Source organism: Herpailurus yagouaroundi, unplaced genomic scaffold (assembly GCF_014898765.1).
Source record: "Herpailurus yagouaroundi ecotype Mexico unplaced genomic scaffold, PumYag 198, whole genome shotgun sequence".
NCBI classification, from domain to species: Eukaryota; Metazoa; Chordata; class Mammalia; order Carnivora; family Felidae; genus Herpailurus; species Herpailurus yagouaroundi.
In genome coordinates, this window is record NW_024412429.1 from 35907262 (window position 1) to 35924818 (window position 17557).

The 17557-nt window shown below is 38.1% G+C and overlaps 1 protein-coding gene across 1 annotated transcript in view; it reads right to left on the reverse strand.

Annotated features, from left to right (window-relative positions):
* Positions 1-17557, reverse strand: part of LAMA2 (laminin subunit alpha 2) — a 395150-nt gene that overhangs the window by 238122 nt on the left and 139471 nt on the right. The window contains exons 16-17 of the mRNA XM_040449243.1: positions 14790-14876; positions 6564-6775 (exon numbers count right to left, since the gene is read on the reverse strand). Of these exons, the coding sequence (XP_040305177.1) occupies positions 6564-6775; positions 14790-14876 (299 nt within the window). The remainder of the gene's footprint in view (positions 1-6563; positions 6776-14789; positions 14877-17557) is intronic.

The following is a 17557-nucleotide window of genomic DNA, read 5'->3' on the forward strand; positions in this document are numbered from 1 at the left end:
CCCCCAGATGGTAACATTGGCAACTAAGTTTTAGAACACAATGTTTTCATGGTGGTTGGGTGGCTCAGTTGGTTAAGTGTCCGACTCTTGGTTTTGGCTCAGGTCATGATCTTGTGGTTTCATGAGTTCAAGCTCCACGTCAGGCTCTGCGCCACTGATACAGATCCTGCTTGGGTTTCTCTGTATCCATCTCTCTCTCCGTCCTTCCCCAATTCATGCTGTCTCAGTCTCTCTCAAAATAAATAAGTAAACTTAAAAAAAAAGAATGTTTTCTGATTTGCTAGGTGTTCCATTAGGCATTATATCCTTTGATCCTTACAACTTTACAAGCTGTGGAGATGATTCACGTAAAGCTATATCACAGTGCCTGGCACATCAGATGCTATTAAAACATTAATGTAGTCATTGTTATTTTGATTTTGAGAGTGAATATTATATATTGTACCTAGACACACACCTTTAAGATTAGAAAAGTATGTAAGACAGAAGAGTTAAGTAGACATTTTTTCCAACAAGGATATCAAAACGGCCAACAGGCATGTGAAAAGATGTTAAACATCACTAATCCTCAAAGAAATGCAAATCAAAACCACAATGAGATATTACCTTATACCTGTTAGAATGGCTATTATCAAGAAGACAAAAAACAACATATGCTGAAGAATGTCTTGAAGAATTACTCTTACACACTGTTAGTGGGAATGTAAATTGATCCAACCACTTTGGAAAACAAGGTGGAGGTCCCTCAAACAATTTGCAAATAGAACTAGCATATAACCCAGCAATTCTACTACTGAGTATATACTTAAAGGAAATGAAAACAGTATTTTGAAGAGATATGTACACTCTTATGTTCACTGCAGCATTTTTCTCAGTAGCCAAGATACAGAAAAATCTCAATGTCTGTCAAAGATGAATGGATAAAAAAGATATGGTATATATACACAATGGAATATTATTCAGCCATGAGAAAGGAGAATATCCTACCATTTGCAACAATATGGATGAACCTTGTCCACATTACACTAAATGGAAGATGTCATATAAAGAAAGCTAACTACTGCATGATATCATCTAGATGAAGAATCTAAAAAAATTAAACTCATAATAAAACAGACAGTAAAATGGTAGTTACTAGGGGATGGAGGGTTGGGGGGTAAAATTGTTTTTGTTTAGGGTACACACTTGCAAGTAGTAAATGGTGAATGGTAAATGAGCTACAGTGGTCTATTACACAGTATAAAAATGTAGACAATATTGTACTATATTGTGCAAGGGAATAAATATCTCTACAACGATCATCGTATTGCAATATATAAGTATATCAAAGTAAGATGCTGTGCACCTTATACTTACACAATGTCATATGTCAAATATTTTCAATTAAAAAGTATATAAAATGAAGATGCTGTTTCAAGCGTATTAGGAATATAGCATTATAATTTTTAAAAATCACTTTGTTTTACAATTTGTATACTGTTTCCAATATATTTGGTTTAAGTAATCTTTTATCATTTCTGTGTGATGAAGCTGTTAGATGCTATCCTGAAACATAATAAATCAGTCTAACAATTAAAGGGACATTTTCACAAATAGAACGTAATTAATGACGTACCCTACAGGTGTACTTTAATGGTACATATAATTGCATTGACACCAGAATAAATATGTGAGGAGGAGATGACAGAAAAATTTAGAACATTCATAAATGGTTTTGGTAAATTTTATCCAATACCTCATGTCTTTGGATACTTTGTTTGAGCACAACTTATAACTACATTGTAAATAGCTCCTCCATCAGCCTATGCTATTTTCCTGTTCCCCTGGCTCAAGGTTCTACTTAGTTCTACTGCTTTCCCAAAAACTGGCTGATTTTTCTTCCAGGGATTTGACCTTTTGTGTCTGCTAAGTGGATACATGTTTGGTCGCCATTGAAGAATTGACCTTAGCTGCAGTCTCCAGTTCCTCAGACAATAGCCTAAGCATACTCCATAGCAGGGGTGTGAGAAAAGACTAAGAGAAATACTTTTTGTAAATGTCTACTTCACTTGCCACTAGAATTGTTGTATATGTTTTCAATTTCTTTTTAAAATTAATTAATTTTTATTAATGTTTTTTTAATTGAGTATAGTTGACATATAATGTTACATTAGTTTCAGGTGAACAATGTAGTGATTCAATTATACATTATATTATGTTCATCACAAGTGCAGCTACCATCTGTCCTCACATCCCTATTACAATATACTTTCACTTTCTTTATGTGAGTCTCATATATATTATACTTCAATTTTTTAAATCCCAAATAATTTAGAATTTATAAGTCCTTTTTTCTCAGGATGAGGAATATAGGATTAAATTTACCATAACTTAACGTAATCTTAAAAATAACAAAAGCAGTGACAGGATACAAAATCAACATACAAAAATCTTCTGTACACCAATAATGAAGCCTCAGGAAGAGAAATCAAGGAATCCATCCTATTTACAATTGCACCAAAAACCATAGGATACCTAGGAATAAACCTAACCAAAGAGGCAAAAGATCTGTATTCAGAAAACTACAGGACACTTATGAAAGAAATTGAAGAAGACACAAAGAAATGGAAAAATGTTCCATGCTCATGGATGGAAGAGCAAATATTGTTAAGATGTCTCTACTACCCAAAGCAATCTACACATTTAATGCAATCCCTATCAAAATACCAACAGCATTTTGCAGAGAGCTAGAGCAAACAATTCTAAAATTTGTATGGAACCACAAAAGACTATGAATAACCAAAGCAATCTTGAAAAAGAAGAGCAAATCTGGAGGCATCATGATTCCAGACTTCAAGCTATATTACAAAGTTGTAGTCATCAAGACAGTATGGAACTGGCACAAAACAGACACATAGGTCAATGGAACAGAATAGAAAATTCACAAATGGACCCACAGCTATATGGTTAACTAATCTCTGACAAAGCAGAAAAGAATATCCAAGGAACAAAGTCTCTTCAACAAAGGGTGTTGGGAAAACTGGACAGCAACATGCAGAAGAATGGAATTGGACCATTTTCTTACACCACACACAGAAATAAATTTAAAATGGATGAAAGATATAAATGTGAGACCTAAAACCATCAAAATCCTAGAGAAGAATATAGGTAGCAACCTCTTTGGCATCAGCCATAGCAACTCCTTCTTAGACACATCTCTAGAAGCAAGGGAAACTAAAGAAAACTCAAACTATTAGGATTTCATCAAGAAAAAAAAAACCTTCTGCAGCGTGAAGGAAACATTCAACAAAACTAAAAGGAAATATTTGAAATTGGAGAAGATATTTGCAAATGACATATCTGAGAAAAGGTTACTATCTAAAATCTATAAAGAACTTACAAACTCAACACCCAAAAAACAAATAAGCCAGTGAAGAGATGGGGAGAATGAATAGACAGTTTTCCAAAGAAGACATACAGATGGGTAACAGACACACGAAAAGATGTTCAACATCACTCATCCTCAGGGAAATACAAGTCAAAACCACGATAAGATACCACCTCACACCTATCATAATGGCTAAAATTAACAACATAGGAAAAAAGTTGGTGAAGGTGTGAAGAAGGAACTCTCTTAAACCAATGTTGGCGGGAATGCAAACTGATGTAGCCACTTTGGAAAACGGTATGAAGGTTTCTCAAAAAGTTAAAAATAGGGGTGCCTGGTGGTTCAGTCAGTTGAGCATCCAACTCTTGATTTTGGCTCAGGTCATGGTATTATGGTGGTGAGATGGAGCCCCATATTGGGCTCTGTGCTGAGCGTGGGGTCTGCTTAGGATTCTCTCTCCCCCTCTTCCTCTGCCCCTCCCCTTCACCTCTCTCTCTCTCTCAAAAAAAAGTTAAAATAGAACTTCCCTATTATCTAGCAATTGCACTACTAGGTATTTATCCAGAATATACAAAAATAATGATTCAAAGGGACACATGCACCCCAATGTCCATAGTGGCATCATCAACAATAGCCAAAGTATGGAAAGAGACAAAATGTCTATCAACTGATGAATGGATAAAGAAGATGTGGTATGTATATACAGCGGAATATTACTCAGACATAAAAAGAATGAAATCTTGTTGTTTGCAATGACATGTATTATGCTAAGCAAAGCAAGTCAGTAAGAGGAAGACACATATATGATTTCACTCATAAGTGGAAGTTAAGAAACAAAACAGATGAACGTAGCAGGGAAAGGAGAGGGGAAAACCATAAAAATAGACTCTTAACTATAGAGATCAAACTGAGGGTTGATGGAGGGGGGTGAACAGAGGGATGGGTTAAATGGGAGACGGGTGTCAAGGAGGACACTTGTGATAAGCACCGGGCGTTTTATGTAGGTAATGAATTCTACTCCCAAAACTAATATTACACTATATATTCACTAACTGGAATTAAAATAAAAACTTGAAAAAAGAACTCACAAAGGCAATATAAAGTTTTAAGTGGCATTTTAAAATGAAATGTAGGACACAAACAATAACATAAATTTCAAAAGCAAAATACATTTCTTTGTAGTGGTGTGCTTTTCATGAGCAAACCTAGAGGCAACTAAAATAATGGTTTATCATGAATTTTCTTTTCTTGAGGTTTACTACCTATGCACAGATAAACTAATATACGTAAGAAAATTATCAAAATAAGTATATTTCTTATCTTTTTATATGTTAAAGATCATTAAAAACTCTAATCTTTTCTATATGTGCTTCATAGCAAGTGGTATAAAAACGTAATGGTTCAAAATGTTTCTATACCATATTCTCCTATGTGTTCTTATGCCACAGATCCCCAATTTATCACAATAAAATGAGTGGAACAATGTCTCCTCAACTTTATGGAGGGGCTTAATGGAAGACGGAAAAAGGAGGTCACTAAACAATGAACACAGCTCTAAAATGAGTGACCCACAGATACAAATACTATGAACACTGCTACCAAAGGCACTCCTCTCTGTGAGCATCCCAGGCCCAAGCGGCGCACTGGACACTCTCTCTGGGCTGGATCCTTGAAACCTCACAGAAAATCATGACCCTTTATGTAAATGCGGAAACTGAATCCCAGTGAGGTCAACTGTCTCGTCCGGGTCACATGGCCAGAAAGTGTTGATCTTAGATGATGTCTTTGAATGGGAGAACTTCTTAAGCCCCTTATGATTTTATACAGGTAAAGTGTGCTTCTGTGCCTGTTGGAAATCTTGCCTTTAAAAAAAATACTGGGGCACCTGGATGGCTCAGTCAGTTGAGCGTCTGACTTTAGCTCAGGTCTTGATATCATGGTTCGTGAGTTCGAGCCCCGTGTTGGGCTCTGTGCTAACAGCTCAGAGCCTAGAGCCTGGAGCCTGCTTCGGATTCTGTGTCTCCCTCTCTCTCTGCCCCTTCCCTGCTTGTGTTTTCTCTCTAAAACAAATAAATAAACTTAAAAAAAAACTTTTAAAAATACCAATTTACAGGCGATATCAACAGATGCTTATTGTCCTAGAGAGTGATTTGTTTTTTGTTTAACCAACTGTGATTTGCAAATGACAAAAATCTGGCACGCATCTTCCAGTCCTATGAGGTTGGTTATTGAAGTGGGGTGTCCCACCAGGTCTTTGGTGTTTACAGCAGAGACAGTGAAAAGACTACATTTCTAGCGGTCTCTATAATTTTGCAGGTCGCAGGTCCTAAATGAGTGACTGGAAGGGCCCCTTCTTACGTAATAAACTTGACAGAGTGAAGTGTTGGCATCATAACTGGCTCTACCTAAAGATGATGGCGGCAGGTGAAGTCAAGGATGGCACATAAAATACTTGGGTGCTGACACGGATTCACATTCCACTGGACTCTGCACCACAAGATTTCCCTTGCATATTGCACTACTGCGAATACAAAGCATTATTTGATTTTATGCAATACTGAATAATGAGGCCAGGGAAGTGGAAGAAACAGGAGATGTGCACTAATGAACACAGACGAAGCCCTACAAGAGCTAATTTTGTGAAAGGAAACACAGAAATATCATTCTGTGAATAGTCCCACGGTGAAGGTCAATCATTCAAGAATTATAAATGCCAGTGTGTGGAAATATGGGCACCTATTATGAAATGCAAGAATGTAGAGTTCACATACGAAAGCATAACAGATTAACACCTCCAGACAGGTACTAAAGAAATAATATGGACAAAAATTCATTTGAAGAAAATGACTGCAATTGAAACAAATAATAAGGATAAGTGGGACTTACCTAGTTTTTCTAAATTCTTCTCTCCTACCATGGACACAAGTTGATTTTAAAATCTTCCTTCCACATGTAAATAAAGATATGTGCATCCTTTGAAAAACAACACGCTGACAATGCAGCTATTTTCAAAGGATTTACTCTATTAGTACAAAGAAATATTTTAGAATATGCAGACTCTGTGTATAGGCTGTGCATCTATCACACATGTATTGCACATAATTTCCTACCCTCCAATCCCCACTCAAGAACTCATCAGCTGCTTTGAGGTGCAATGCATCAATTCTGTCAGAGGCGTCAATAGTTCAGGACTTACGCTGACAGTTCTTTGCATCAACTGCGTCTCCAAAATATCCATCAGCACAGAGCTCACAGTACCGGCCTGTTGTACCTGGCTTACATATCAGACAGGAGCCAGACAAGCTGTCACAGCTGCCAGGGATGGAGAAGTCAAGGTTGTCATTGCATTGGCATGGCTGACATGATCCTCCAGGTACAGAAGGTTGTCCAAAATAGCCTTCTGCACACCTAAGGGGTAAAATTTCATCAGTGAGTATTTGGGAGGAACTCATAAAGCCCATCGGAAGCAATGTTTATATACTTTTCATACTACCCTCTCCCAGGATGATATGTTTTCCTTTTAAGTGTTCCTTTTCTCAAATGCAAGGTGATTAAAAAATGTTTTTCTATAACTGCAGTGTAGATACAAGATGAAATCCTGCCAGCCCCACTAGTAATTAGATTTCAGCCAGGAAAAAAAAAAAAAATCTTGTCACTGGCACTGAAGACGAGACCAAAGCATAATAAGAAATCTGCTGCTGGCACTCTAGAGGAATCCAGGTCCGTGTTGGAAAGCCTTTGTAGTGCAACACATCATATGTATCTACTCCAATTGGTTGTTTTCTGTACAAATATGTAAGGTTCACACTTTTTGTTGTTGTAGCAAAAGCTTGTTATGAGGAAACAGGCTTACAAGGAAATTCAGCAGTGAGAATTCAGAATTTATTAAATAGAAAATTGTGACTCAAAAGATTCTCATTATTATTCAGGTGGGGGCTGTGGGTATCACTGCATTACTAATGGGTTTGTATATATTTGCATATGCATACAGAGGCAGATTTTCACGGAAGAACCTTTAGTGAGAAGCAGGTATGAGGGCATCCTATGTACGTGCCGTAAGGTGATGCTTAATTGTGCCCACAACTCATATTAGCAACCTGTAGGTCTCTTGTCTTAAGGACTAGATGCTACTCTACAATATATTGGAAAAACAAGTTTGTTTATTTATGAGGCATAGCAGAGGAGATTTTTTAAATTCTGTTATCAAAATTCCCTTCATCCATATGTTGTTTCAAAATGCCACTCAATGTCACAGATGCACAGATACACGCTTTTAGGAGGCATCGATTTCTATTCTGCTCTGCCTTCTCTTTCAGTTACATTTGCTCATGCTTCATATTAAGCCACACTTGTGAAAGGAGAAACAAAACAGTGCATCTATAGGCTTACAGTCAGGCTAGCTCTGTCATCTGTCTTGTACAGCAAGGATCAAAATTGAAGGGGAACAAAAACAATGTGGGGGAATATAATTTCAATAGTCCACTACTTTTATGCTCATCTACTCACAGACATAGAAGTCACTGTGTAGAGAAATGCTCTCTACCATTCAAAATAGAAATGATTTAAATCCATTACATCATATGAGGATATTTTAATAACATCGCAATTATGGGGCAAAGTCATTAATCACTTTACATTTTCTAGAACATGTGTAGGTGCCATAATAATCTTGCTTTATAGAGAATTAACCTCTTATCATAATTTTTTAAATGAAATTGCTAGGGTTTAATTATATCCACAAAATATTGTATAAATTGTGAAAGTCATGGTGTTAATATTGCTTGGAAGAATTCTGTCACCCACAAATGTAATTGCTTATTAATTATCTATTGTAAAATCTGAACTACGTTTTAGTACATAAAATTTCCCCACAATCCCTTCAGAAGTGGTTTTCCATAGAGCTAATAAGAAGGTACTTTTGAATTTTAACCCAATTCTCCTTGCCTTACTTGATATTCAGAGTTTATGATCACATCCACATATACTCACATCTCATTTTGTTTACCATTAAAAGAGTGGCTTTGCTCCACTAGAATAACAATATACAATGATAATTATCACAGCCAACGAAAACCCATTATTTTCAGCTCACTTTCCTCAAAATGACTTACTGCCCTCAGGAGAGATGGCATTATATAACAAGATCTAGGAATTTTTCTTAACATAGATACCAATTAATAAGTCCAAAATTTTCCCACAATGAAGAGAACCTTTAGTTCATGAGAAAATAATTGCAATTAAGTAGAATAACTGAAGAAGCAGCCTTTATTATTTTTTTTGTAGGACATTAAAGAAAGCTTATTGAATATACATGACACATAATTCATATGCCAGGTTCTATTACCAGTGTATGTATGTGTGTGTTTCCATACATAGAATAGTAGTAGCTCTAGAGACATAAAAATGTTTCAGTAGAGATTAAAAAGTAATTCTAGGGTCAGCGAATATTATACTGCTAATTATATAACTTTTGTTAATAATAATAATGTTTTATAGTCTGATCAAGTTGGATTCACTTAATTAAAATTAGTGTGAATGACAGACCTTTAGACCTTGCCAGTCTTTAGGATTTTCACTCTACACAAACGAACTGTAATTTGAAATCTCAGATTGTCTCATTTTCATACGCAAGGCAAAATGAGGATATTTTTTTAGCACAGTTTATTGGATTCCTTGCTACAGTTAGATATCCTGACAATACAAAGTCACTGTTCCTTTCCACATCTGCTAACTTTTTTCATATCCAATTGCAATATTTTACAAAAAGACTCTCTAACGTAATGAGATTCTAGATACCACAGGCAATTATGTAAAATGGTTCTCTCCACTGATGACTTAGGAACAGTATTAGAGCAAGAGATGGGAGAAGGAGAGAGAGGACAGCAAGAGTGAAGTGACAATGAGAAGCCAGAGCAACACTGGCAAGAGTTCTCTTGCTCTGCTCCATCATTTTTACAGTAACTTTTCCCTAAAATATGCGGCCTCTGTTCCCATTATCTATATACTGAAAACAGTGCTTCAATTTCTCTGAGCAAAATAGAAAGGCTCTTGCTCTTTTCCCCTCCTGCCCCCCCTCAAACACCTACTGAGCACTTCATCATGAACATAAACACGGCACAGCCTTTACACTGCAGTCTGTAGAGAAGAAAGATGAGCTTAAAAATGTGGCAGAGAGCTACTAAAGAGAAGCCAATGTTCTTGTGAAAACACAGAAAAGGGCAACCAACTCAGATTAGGATTCATCAAGGACACTTTTGGGGTGATAGAGTTGAATTATTTTTTTTAATGTTTATTTAAGAGAGAGAGAGCAAGGAAAGGGGAGAGAGAGAGAGAGAGAGAGAGAGAGAGAGAGAGAGACAATCCCAAGCAGGCTCTGCACAATACAGGGCTCATTCTCAGGAACCTGAGCTGAAATCAAGTCAGTCGCTTAAGGGGCACCTGGGTGGCTCAGTCGGTTAAGCATCAGACTTTGGCTTGGGGCACAATCTCATGGTTCGTGAGTTTGAGCCCTACGTCAGACTCTCTGCTGACAGCTCAGAGCCTGGAACCTGCTTCAGATTCTGTGTCTCCCTCTCTCTGCCCCTCCCCTACTCACTCTCTTTCTCTTTCAGGAAAAAAGAAAAAAGAAAAAAAGAGTCAGCCGCTTAATCGACTGAGCCACCCAGGTGCCCCTAGAGTTGAATTTTAAAAGTTGAGCAGGGTTAGTCTCAGGTGGAGGAGTGGAAGGACTGCAGTCTTGTGGTCAGAGGGAACAGTGTTGGCAAAGGCACAGAGGGAGAGTGGCTGGGGTATAAACGGCAGGGCTTGTGCAGTAACACTGGATTCTTAATACCTCCCAGGTGATTGAATCAGCCAAGGACTCAATGAATTTGCCAACATACGTGGTTCCTCACTGAAAATTAGAAAAAAAAGGGTTCTTTCTGTCATGTGCAGAAAAGTAAAGAGAGAGTAGACATACTGAGCACCCTGGACTCTAGCTCCCAATCTCCCCCTTGGCTGAGGACTTTTGTGCAGTATACAAATTGCACAACCACATAGGAGCAGACTTTGGAACCTTCCTTGGAGTCATAATTTTCCTAATGGTGTTACCATGTTAACTATGACTGTCTTGCTTTTTTAAATTTCTGTACCTCCACACGCTCCATCTGAACCTCAAGGGTTCAAGGAGATTCAGGCATGAGTAGAAATTCTCATCAGCATAGTGGCAATAGGGCAGTTAGACTCAATTCAGAGTCAGGAATTTATGAAGCAGAGAATATCTAAATAAGATCTGGGAATTGAAATTTTAAAAGCAAAAATAAACTTTTCTGACCTAGAATATGAATCATGTGGATAAAACTGTAGGTGTATTTTCCAAATTTTAAGATATTAGGTTGTAATATCCTTTGTATTCTCAGTGGCCATTGTGAAATTAGTCTTGACATTGACCTCTCTCCCCTCACTTGCGAAGGAGTTGTTAAAATCTGGGCAGCTAGGGAGGGGACAGGGTTAAAAGGGTCCACATAGCTCATTAACTTTCATGTGGTTCTATGTATCCCACTGGGCCAACTTGCCACAGTCTTTTTAAGTGTCTTTCCATTAAGTAGGATATGTTGCTGAGGCTACAAACTTATTCTGAAAGTAGCTTGGTGCCCAGGAGAGAAGGTGTCATCAGCATTTAGCTCACATTTTCTCCATGTTCTTTTAAATTCCTCTTGATGCTCCAACATTCATCCCTTTTTTGCCCTTATAGATACTTTCTCTTATTTTTTCTATTTTTTTCCTCCCCATGACCAGATGATAGATATCCAGAATCTTAGCAAGGAGCCATGGTGAATACCTCATTCCCTTAACCTCACTTTTGTTTTTCTTTTGTTTAAAACATTCTCTAGAGGAAGGAACTAATACTTGAAAGTACAGGTGCTGTGACTCCAAGCAAGTTTCTGAAAAGTGTAACCAGTGTTCTACATGTTATAGAATATCAGTCGATATTTTAAGTGAATAAAAACTTGCAAAGGCAGAATCAGACCTATAAATACGGAGGACACACTGATGGTTTCCACCGGGGAGGTGGGTGGGGAGACAGATAAAATAGTGAAGGGGAGTGAGAGATACAGACTTGTGGTTACGGAATAAGTCATGAGGACGAAATGTACAGCGTAGGGAATATAGCCAATGGTACCGCCATAGTGTTGTATGGGGACAGATGGTAGGCACACTGGCGGTGAGCATAGCATAATGTATAGAGTTGTTGAATCACTGTGTTGTACACCTGAAACTAATGTAACATTGTGTGTCAACTCAAAAAAAGAGACTAGTCAATATTTTGTCATATCTTGTTTTGCCGTCCTCTTGTTCATGATTGTTTTCATTCCCTCAATTCTAGCAGCAAGACCATTGTGCTACATGACTGAGTGAAGGGGTCTGACAAGGACCAAAGCAGAAACACAGGAATCTTCTGGACTTTGGGCTCTAAAAATCACCATTTCTATGAATGTGGCCCTTCCTGCTGTAGTTCATCCCCCAACAGAAAATGGCATGAAGTGGGAAAGGCAGATGGAGGAGAAAGGATGAGAATAGAGTTGGTGGGTCCTAGGGTGGAGTGAAAGCAGCAGAGTGAGTCCTGTACCCCCCCCCCAAGTGGTACAGTGGTGCCCGGTGATTAGGTCTGAAGGGAAAGGTGGTCAGGAGGACAGGAAAAAGGAAGAAATCAGAAGAAATATGCTTTGGTGAACTACTCAGGACTGATTGGCTCACCATCTGTCCTTTGCCCCAAACACACACACACACACACTCATAGCCAACACACACAGAGATACACACACAGAGACACACATAACTCATAACCAAACACATGCACACACACACACACACACAGACACATACAAACTCATAGCCAAACAGCGACACCCACACACAAGCCACACCCACACTCATTCACTCAAGCATTCAAGCTTCTTGGTACTAAGTAAACTTGTTAGAACTTTGGTTCAAGCCTGGGAGACGGGGAGAAGAGAAAAAACACAAATTTTTACAATTGAGAAATAATTGGTATGTAACAGTGAGAACATTTAAAGTTTATGTGACTGAGATTATGTTTCCAAGCTCTCACAGCTCCCACATATGGAGATTTGGTCTCAAAATAGAAATTAAATTGAGATAAAGAATATAAAATTATAATTCCTGTCCACCTGAGATACATTCTTACTATAGATTTAAAAAATCAGGAATGTATGGGCACACAACATTAGAAAATGCTGAGTTAGAGCATAATATATAGACTTGTTGAATCACTATGTTGTATACGTGAAACTAATGTAAAGATGTTCATCAGATACACTTCAAGAAATGAAAAGAAAAGGTTGATTTAAACACATTAAACAGATTTCTTCCATCCAGGACATGTCAGAACTTTTAACATGCTAATAGGCACTTTTACTTGTGTGATCACAGAACTCTATTCCAAAAACATCTACGGTTTGGGAAACACTGCTCCAGTTCTCCAATGCTGATTTTATGTAGATGATGTGCACAAACTGATTACACCAATCAGTTACAGAATGGGTTTGATTACAAGATTTTCAATGCAACCAGTATCTCCTTTTTACTCTGACCCTTATTCTTCCCTCCTTCTACTTCAGCCTGAACATCCCCAAAAATGTTTCTCCTAATATTTTGGATCCATCTAATAATGGACTTTTAAGCTCATATAAATACAGAGAAATGAGAAACCCTAAATATTCCTGAAAAACCCTAACCCAAATTCTGGCTAGAAAAATATAATATTCCATCTTCCGTATAATAACAATTTAACATTATTTTGGCTGAAAAACTTGGAGATAAGATATGCCCTTTGATAAGCTATGTATGCCCATTTCCATTTTCTTTTTAACCAGAAAATCATGCTTACTGTGAGGTATTTCCTTCCTTGGTAGTTTTTATGATTCAGATTAGAACTGTCTCCAGAATACAGTCAACCATTCTTATCCACATGAAATATGCGAGCTGCTTGAAGGTGAGGGTGGTATAATGCATCTGTTTAGATCCTATGTCTAGCCCCGTGTCTGGCACATGGCAGTTGCTGAACTGACGTTTGTTAAATAAAATGTAGAATTTCAAATTGTAGGTGATTCAAAAATTATCGTCTGCTATGTATGGAAAACACAGAGCATGAAGCGAAGTAATACAAATACATCAGAGACTATGGTCACCTAGGTAAGTGGGATTTAATGGCATTTTATGAAAGAGTAGCTGTCATTTTCCAGTTGCTAAAAAAAAAAAAAAGGTTGCCTGTAGTGACCCAAGGCAGGGTTAGGCATTTGATGTAAATCTGTCTTGGCCATGATACGTTCTGCTATTATAGCAAGTAATATACATGTGCCCTCCTTTTTTCTTTTTTCTTAACACAAAGGTCTCCAGTTTCTCAGCTGCAAATAAATCATCCTTATTTCAGTTCTATTCTTCCATTACTAATTTACAGATGTTGCCATGCTCACAAATAGTACTTGTTGCTGCTGGGAACTGTCACGGGCACTTTGTCCTCAGACTGCTAGCTGTTGACTAAATCCTCTCTGGGTGATTGGCTCCTGCTTCATTAACTTTATGCAGCCTGGTTGAAATAGGGGGATGAAAGGACAGAAAAGGATAGGCGGAAATAGCCCTCTGTGGTGTTCGCCTTGGTGAAAGCAGGTCACTTCCTCTGCTGTCCCCACACCCCAGTCATGGCAGCAAAGGGGACTGTTTTCAGTGCTAAAACCAGAGAGATGTTGGTGTACTTGTCAATGATGTCAAGGGAGAATTTTCTACCATTTTTATAATGAGACTGAAATACAGAAGAATCTTTCCTTCACAAGTGTTTCAGGAGAAAAATAATCACACAAATTACATAAAATGCTATCTATAGGTTCCACTGCAAAGCAACCCGATAAAATCACCAGGAATTAAAATACTGGCTTAGAAGTACTTAGAGGAGGATATAAATCACAATAATAAATCACATTTTATTTCTATTTTCAAATATATTTAAGGTAAATTATAGGCCACTTGCTGAACTATGAACCACACATTTAAGCCACATTTTAAGAACAAAAATCTGATTATGAAAAATAAATGGTGCCACCATAGACAGTAAGATAAATCTTAAAGTGCATGACTTTCCACTTGAGCAATACTTTCTAGGAAGACTGTAGGTTAATGCTTACCCTTTAAGATTAAAACATTAATCAAACATTCTCTGAGTGAATAGAGATTTATAGAGCAATTTCTAGAGAATAAATAAACTGTAAAAACAAAATGCATTGGTTTGGCACATGCAGGGAGAAACTTGATTTCACCTCACCAAGTGTGGCGGCTTTTCTGAACTAGTACAAAGGATGATAATGCCTCTGGTTTTATAGCTCCCAAGGTAGAAATCATGTTGAAAGACAGTGTGGTACAGGCTTACCTCTCACAGCGTGGTCCTGTGTACCCGACAGGGCATGCGTCACAGATCAATCCGAGACTTCGGTCTAAATGGCACGTCGGGCTAAAGCTATGTGGATGTTGTTGGGAAACAAGAGACAAGGAAGAAGCACATACACAATGTCATTAGCAGCATATTTTCATTTCTCTTTCTCCAGAACTGCTGTGACAAAAGGGTATAAGCTGGTCTTCTCGTCTCACAGATGGAGATGAGGGTCTGGCCAGCCGAGGATGAAATGACATTACTATTTCTGCAGATGTGGATGTAGCCCAGTGGAGAGCAGTAGCCTTGTGGCATGTTATTAACTGACTTTTGACTGTTGTGGGTCTGTGATCATCAGTAAGAAGTGACACCACACAGTTGCCTTTTAGGGTTACCCCAGGCCCGGCAAGACACGGCATCGTATGCTTTCTAGCCAAATCCTTCTGAATTTGAAGCAGCCCAGAAAAATCTGTTAGAGATTTTGGAAAACTCAGTATGGGATCTTGGAAATAATGGTGGTTTTCTACTTTCAGCATTGGTTCCATGGGTGTGTGTGTGTGTGTGTGTGTGTGCATGAGTGCATGCATGTGTGCGAGCTGCTGCCCGTGTGGACCCATAGGTCTGCTGTTTACACAGATGAAATCCTCCAAAAAGTTTTCAGAAGAGATAAAGCATGCATATTCTGCTGAAATTTACAATAAAACCAAGCAATCCAAAAAAAAACAAAAAAACAAAAAAACCCAAAAAACAAAAACAAAAAAGCCTTGCCATTCTACATCTTCTGGCATGTTCCAAGGTTTATCTCTCTTTTTGTACATATTTCCAGTTTGGATCTGAAGTAACAGAATGGAACACCAAATTAGGAACCAGCACAGTAATTACAGAGTTACATGCCAGCTTTAGCCTTCAACAGCAGGTACAACTACGGCATACTTCTCTGCCTGGTGAGAGACATCTCTCAGGCAGGAACCCTTACCCCAAGATTGACACAAACACTCTCTGAAGACCCATGAAGCATTCTGAATTCTGTGATTTCTGCTGCTCTGCCATTTTAAAACAAAATGCCCCCAATTAATCTTTCTCCCATTATGTTTTCCCTAAATAGATTTATTTTTCTATTATATATGACAGGACGATTCAGTAGAGGCTTGCTTGATGGCTAAATGAATTAAGGAGTGAACAACAAATTAAACAGTGCAAGTCTCGATCTTGTTCTGTTCCTGACACTTGAATGACTTTGGAATACTTTCTTAACTTTTGTCCAGGTCAGATCACAGGTACTACTTCTGAATAATATTCTTCTGGCTGAACTCATAGCAGTCCTGCAAAGATTTAAATTTTTTTTTTATAGTAGGAAGCTATTAGAACCGAGTAGTTCTAGCATTTAAAATATTTCAACTCAGTGGAGAGTCAAAATGAATGTGTTGAGGCAAGGGGGGCGGGCAACGCCTGGTTTGGGGTACCTTGAGTTTATAAATATTACCCAGATAAAAGACTCCACATGAGGGAGTTGTGGTGCCTGCCAAAAAGAGTGGAACCAAGTCATAGCCAGCCTGTGTTCTGTAAGAGGAGGGCCATCTTTTAGAGAGCAGCCTGGCACATGTCACCTGTGACCTAAAAGGACCTCACCATGAGTGATTTTCTTGGCAGGCGAGTGACTGCATTAAAGAAAACAGGCACATGTAAAAATGGAAAGAAACAGATTTTTTTTTCCCTTCCTCACCTCGTGATTTGCTATTGTTTTCAGACAGAAAAGGGAGGACTGGATTTTGACAAATCTCTAGAACACATGTATGTCTTATTTTAAAATTGGCATTCCATAACTGTCTCATCATCTAGGGACAAAGTGACTCTAACGAGAAGCCCTAGGTTTCCCACTCATGTGGGACTACAGTGATTGAAAGAAAATCATGCCAACTATTTTTTAAAATTCTAAATTAGTTTACCAAAAGTCATGTCAAAGGTGCTTGACAGGGTTTCTGACACTGTAAAACCATAAAATAGATTTCAAATTCTTAAATATATTCATGTGTCAGTTAAGACCAATAGAAGTAAAGTAAAATGTACCCACTGACAAAAATCAACACCTCTTCAGGAAAAATCTTAAGGAATAACGATATATTAGATTTGACTAGCTCTTTGCATCTTCAGAGTGCTTTTACAAACAATTTTATCACATTTTCACAAAATCTTATAAATGGGTTGCAGCAGGCATCATTTGTCTTGCCCAAGGTCATTGCTGGTATCCAGGAGACTTGAGCATCGGACCCAGGACTTCTCATTCCTAATCTGACATTCTCTTCTCCCTCTAACCAGACAGCATCATTCTACTGGTAAGAATTAAATACGTTGAAACTTTTGGTAATATATGTACTTGACATGATGCATCTAAATAAAACGGATTTCAGGGGCGCCTGGTGGCTCAGTCAGTTAAGGGTCCGAGTTCAGCCCAGGTCATGATCCCACGTTTCATGGGTTCAAGATCCGCACCAGGCTCTAGATGCTGACAGCTCAGCCTGGAGCCTGCTTCAGATTCTGTGTCTCCCCCTCTCTCTGCCCCTCCTCTGCTTGTACTCTGTCTCTCTGTCTCCCAAAAATAAATAAACATTAAACAATTTAAAATGAAACAGAACTCAATATTCTTTAAACAGTCTAAACTGAGGGCTCACTCCCTTACTGCTGTTATTACAGTTACAGCTATGGAGAAGAGGACTTTGGACAACAAAACTAAAATGAGAAGGAAAAAGGAATGCGTACAACAAAAACGC